Source organism: Macaca thibetana, chromosome 6 (genome assembly GCF_024542745.1).
Source record: "Macaca thibetana thibetana isolate TM-01 chromosome 6, ASM2454274v1, whole genome shotgun sequence".
In the NCBI taxonomy this organism is placed as follows: domain Eukaryota; kingdom Metazoa; phylum Chordata; class Mammalia; order Primates; family Cercopithecidae; genus Macaca; species Macaca thibetana.
Genome location: NC_065583.1, coordinates 73,657,459 through 73,663,458, shown reverse-complemented (window position 1 = coordinate 73,663,458; position 6,000 = coordinate 73,657,459). Strand labels below are relative to the sequence as shown.

At 37.7% G+C, this 6,000-nt stretch overlaps 1 protein-coding gene across 1 annotated transcript in view; it reads right to left on the bottom strand.

Moving 5' to 3' along the window:
• Nucleotides 1-1,626: 1,626 nt before the first annotated feature.
• The window catches only part of FBXL17 (F-box and leucine rich repeat protein 17), a 544,473-nt gene continuing 540,099 nt past the window's right edge, over nt 1,627-6,000 (bottom strand). Inside the window, exon 9 of the mRNA XM_050794618.1 lies at nt 1,627-4,469. Coding sequence (XP_050650575.1) covers nt 4,329-4,469 — 141 coding nt within the window. The 3' untranslated portion in view covers nt 1,627-4,328. The remainder of the gene's footprint in view (nt 4,470-6,000) is intronic.

Here is a 6,000-nt window from a genome sequence, read left to right as displayed (position 1 = left end):
TTTTACTTTCTCGCTGGTATGTTGGTCACTGAAGAAGGTTTTTTTTTTTTTTTTTTTTGAGACAGAGTCTCGCTCTGTTGCCCAGGCTGGAGTGCAGTGGCCGGATCTCAGCTCACTGCAAGCTCCGCCTCCCGGGTTCACGCCATTCTCCTGCCTCAGCCTCCCGAATAGCTGGGACTACAGGCGCCCGCCACCACGCCCGGCTAGTTTTTTGTATTTTTTAGTAGAGACGGGGTTTCACCATGTTAGCCAGGATGGTCTCGATCTCCTGACCTCGTGATCCGCCCGTCTCGGCCTCCCAAAGTGCTGGGATTACAGGCGTGAGCCACCGCGCCCCGCCAAGAAGGTTTTTAAAAAATATGTTAATGAACATTTTTAGATGTTACACAGCAGAAAATCTTTCAGGATCTCCTTTCCACTATATTATTATAAGTGGAAGTCCTGCATTTTAAATTTCTAGGGAGAACCCCTCTTGTTTGAATAACTTAGGGCAAGGCTCTTCTAGCAGATCTGATTTTCCCTACAAGTCCAATCTCTTTAGTAGGCCAAAAAACGTTTATGATTTGCCCTTGTTTTCTTCCAGGAACCTTCTCCACCTGCTGCCTCTATATAACATACATTCCTATTAAACTCAGTCACCTCAAGGGCCCTGCTCTTTCTGTGCTATCTCATTTCCTCATGCCTTGGCACATACTTTTCCATTTTCCAGGTTGTCTTCCATTCCTTCCCCCAAGCAAGGCTGGTAAATTCCCGCTATTTCTCTAGCCTTCATGAAAAGCTCCTCCTCTGTGAAGCTCTCCCTTCCCAAAGCTGCTGCATGGCCCTAGATGCGCTCCCCATAATTATTCCCATCATTATATCTATTGTTCTCCACTGTTATTGCTAGTGCCCCAGAATGTCCCCTTGTTAGGCTGTAACTTGAGAGTGGGAGTTTCATTTATCTTTAAATTTCCAGTGCCTATATTTGTCACTCAATAAATGTCTTACGTATTTATTTACTTTGGAAAAATAGAATACATGGCTATATAAATGATGACTGTTTAGGAAATGCGATTTTAAACAACTCACTTGATATGGTTTGGCTGTGTCCCCATCCAAATCTCATCTTGAACTGTAGTTCCCATAAGCCCCAGCTGTGGTGGGAGGGACCAGTGGAAGGCAATGGAATCGTGGGCGTGGTTTCCCCCGTGCCATTCTTGTGTATTGAGCAAGCTCTCATGAGATCTGATGGTTTTATAAGGGGCTTCTCCCTTTGCTTGGTTCTCATTCTTCGCTCTCCTGCCACCTTGTGAAAAAGGACTTGTTTCCTTCCCCTTCTGCCACGATTTTAGGTTTTCTGTGAGTCAATTAAACCTCTTTCCTTTATAAATTACTCAGGTATGTCCTTACAGCAGTGTGAGAACAGACTAATACACACTTATTTAAATGCTTGAGGTTTTAATCTTATCTCTATAATCACCCGCCCAATTAGAACCTCCTAAACTCAGTCTCGTTTATTATTCTGGGTTAGTCAAACCTACATAAGTCTGTAGTGAAACACACAAAAGCACAGACCACTGCATGCATCATACCCAACCAGCATCAGGGCAGTCATTTATTGTCTCTAAAATAAAACAAAAGACACAGTGTTTTGTTTCTCTTTTATTGCAACCCATTGCAAGGTCAAAGATTCACGGAAATATAGAAACTACAAACCGGGTGAATTTTCTTTATCCACTCAAAAAGACATTAAAGACAAAGGACCAGAATTTTCCACTACAGCAATATATTTCATAGTCTTTATTCTGAAAATACTGTTGACATTTTGGAGAGAATAAAAAGCCCTGCATTAAACGTATTCACATGTATTTATGACATTCTAAGCAAAAAAAAAAAGAAACTCTATATTGCCCAGAAAAATTATTTTAAGCCTCATTTCAAAGCATCTAATGAGAACACATTCAATAACCATCACAGGTTCACTCAAGGTGATGCCTTTTTCTGGCTGGGTTTTTTTTTTTTTTTTTTTTTTTTTTTTTTTTTTTGAGATTAATGCTTTGAGGCTGGATATGGTATTTCTATGGAGTTCTACAAATGTACCAAAGCAGTTTTCCAGATTATGTTGCATCAGGCTTTCTGGATTAGTCAACATTTTAGAGAATAAGTGCAAGTCCCCACCCCACCCCACCCCGCAAGCTAAAGCATGTTATAGTGCTGTACTTTAGATGCAAACAATGCAACGTTTAAAAAATCAATTATACACTCTGAAACCATTTGACAACCAAACTGTAACACTCCAAAGGTTATTACAACTTTGAACTGAAATGGTACCATCTATATCATAGATGGCTCTCCCTTCTTTTGTCTTTTTTAACTATTTAAAATATAGTATGACATATATAAAAATTAAACTTCTGCATATTCCCTCAAGCTACTATTACTATACATACTGTCTTATAAATTAGTTTTGGATTAAAAATCAGTTAAAATATTGTGAAATAAGCTATTTCAGTGGTGGGGAAGTAGATACGAAAATGATGTAGTTCAATGTGTAAGAAGAAATACAGTTTATTAATGTTAAACAGCTTTTTTCTTACACAAATTTTATTCCCTTCAAATTAAATTAGAAACTCATTTAGTGACGGGAAGAATACTCATGGTGCTTACTGACTAGATTTCCTAACTGATTGGGATTAAAACAAAAATGCCACATCAGAAACATGTTGACATAATCAAAGGAAACAGTTGTTTACAAAAAAAGAGAATCATTAGAAATCAGTAAATGGCATTCAAATGTAAAGCTATCTTTTGCTTCTTACAGCTAATGTCATGTCAGCAATGTGAGACTTAAAGAAAGTGAAACTCAAACCTCAGTATATATGTTAAAGACCAAATAACAGTTATATTCACTCAGGGAAAAATAAATAGCAAATTCACAAGTTAGGGTTTTGTTTCTAGTTCTGCTGTGAAAGATAATCACTCTTTAGCTTAAAAAGGCTCCCTGATGTCCTCATTATAAATCTAGACACAGGAACAGTTATTTGAGCCTGAGTCCCTAATATGAATTAATTGTAAAGATGTGTTAAATCAAAACATATATTCATTTACTGATAGGTCTTGTCTTAACTGAAGCTGGCAATCTTTAACTAAACAAAGAAATGCTTATTTCTGACAAGTGTAAACAGAATTTCAATGAACGGATTTTCTAATTTTCCTTCTTAACTCATATATTAGCTAGCAATAGATCTTTGTAGTAGCACGAGAACTAGTCCAAAATGACAACATGCACATATCCAAAAAACCTGTTCAAAAACCCAAAGCAAAGCAAAAAAAGCAACAACAGTAGAAAGATTGTCTACTTATATCTCACTCATGAATCTTCTATTAATGTGACTACCCTCTCGTATCTCAGAAATACACTTTAATAATTACCAAAATTAAGAAAATAATGAAATGATCTGTACTTCTTAAAATAATTGAACACCATTAATTACATTGGTGGCTTCAATGCTAAGATTAGTTTCAAATATCATTAAAATATATCCTGACCAGTTACTATCCAGGAAATAAAAGCTAACACAATGTTAACGTAAAACCAACTAAAATATTTAGTGCTCAACAGAATGCATTTGTAGAATAATGTATAATTAATTTTTGTGAGCTGGCCAGGGGAGTTCAGATTGTTGCCTCCATATAACAAATTTAGAAAAGGCTTTATTCTTTCTAGTCCCCAAGTCACCTACCAGATAGCAAGTTGGCCACCTGAGGATGCATGGAGTTAGGCAGTGCCACAGTGGATAACATGCTACCTCGGTGGCCTGGAAGAAGGCTTCTCTGTCAGGAAATGATCTGGAGTAGATGAGAGCCCCGGTGTAGATGTGCACACATGTGTGAGTATGTGAGAATGTAAGTGCCTGTACGTGTAACATCACTTCTATTGTAGTCGTCATCAGCAGAAGTGCACAATTCATCCCATGTAAAAAGAAGGCCTTCTTATTTGGACATCTCCAAGTGGCAGCAATTAGAAGCTCAAAATAATACATCTAATTTTTTGACTCTATATTAAAAAAACTTTTTTTTTTTTTAAAGAGAAAGAAGCCTTTGAAGTTAAAAACTAAAAAGTTTGTGGCTTTCATAATCTTTAATTTCTAAGAAAAAAAGCCAGCTCACTTGGGAACAAATGACAACTGCACTTTTGGTATACAGTATGCAAACAAGACACAAATACACATACTTGAACACATACAGACAGGCGACAGTTAAAACCCTTCCGAGAGATCAGCCCCCCAAATGTACAATTCTCCTTTGCTCTGCTGAATGATGCCAGTGGACTAGGCGGGGCAGGAGCGTTAGGAGGAGGCGGCAGACATGTTGGGGGTCCAGCCCATCTGATAGGCTCTCTCCAAGGTCCTCTTGCAGTCCTGCAGGACGGTGCTAAAGGTGATGTGGGGGTACTGCTGCACCAGCTGTTCCACCGTCACTTCGTTGACCTGCAAACAAAGAAGAGCCATCATCACGCACAGAGACCACCAACACCATGCCGCTGCCCATGCTCACTGATGTGCTGCGGCTGACTCACGGTGGCACAAGGAGCCCTGGCTTTGCTCCTCCTAGCGATGTGAGGAAGGGTTTTGTGAGAAGATATGTGTCCCCTTTCATCTGACCTTTCTGATCTCCCAGTAACACACCTGCCCTTAGGGATTTTTAAAAGACATAATATCAAGAAATCAAAAGTGTTTTCTAGAAGCATAGATGACTGTGATTTGTCAAGATCTTAACCATGTCCATTGAAAATCCAGTGCTTGGGAGGTGAAGAAGCAGTAAGATAGCTAATGTGCACTTGACTTCATCATCAACCCAACAGCCTTCTTAGGACAAAAATTGTGGAAAGCCGGAGAGGATACACAGGATTCCAGACAGAAGTGTTGGGGAAGATGTTTATTTTTCTTCCCTTTAAATGTTAAGGTACTGCAAACTTCAAGTGCCTTTGTGAAAAGGGCTGAAATGTGAGGAATCAATAATTAAAACATACATGGCTGGCAGGTCAGAGATGGCCCCAATAGACCTTAACCATCAAAGATACCACCTTGATTCTTGATTAGACAAGGCAATCAGACAGGCCTAATTAAAACTAACACCTTTACAATTGCTGTGCTGTGAAGGGATTAATTTGTCAATTATTTTTAAGCTGATTGCAGTGCATATCACAGAAGTAGACAGTTTTCTTCATCCTTTAGATAAATAAATGATTAACCTAAGAACCACAACTTTTAGGTAGCTTTATTTAAAATCTTTATTGAACACTTGGGCATTTTCAAATACATCAATATTTCATTTATACTGAGTAAGCTAGTCTGAAAGAAGGTACTTGTGATACACATTTTTGAGCATACCTCTTGATGTCCATTATTGGAAAAGATCAGGATCACTAGGAAAAACCTAAAACAACATCAAACCCTTGCTGTTTGCTTTGAAAGCCTGCTTAGAAGTATGATGATCATGAAATTCAGTTATCTGCACTTTTCTGAAATAGCATGATGTTTTCTAAGTGATCTAGAAAACTATGTTATCTGTTAATCTTTTTACATTATTGACACAGTTGATATTTCAACATTGTGTTGATGATACTAAATCTTTGCCAGAGCATTTCTCTATTTAAGAACTGCTTGTGTTTAAGTCAAATTTAACCAAGCCATATAACTAATTCTTTTTGTGATAAAGCTATGATTTATAACATTTTATTTTCAAAAGCTAATAAAATAATTTTGAATAAAAAAAGGAAAACTGATACACATATTGGAGTTGAAATATGAACTGATTAATTTAATATAATTTAAATGTGTGCTCTAAGTCTAGAGTTCAGACAGCTTGTAACAGTACATTTAGGAGTCATCTATCATCTGGCCTTGCCTATTCCTCTAGCATATGTTTGATACTATCCAGCCACTTGGCCTAGTTTCAGTTTATTAAGTTGTTCAAGTTCCTTCTGGTCTTGGGATCTTTACACATCCCTGGAATACT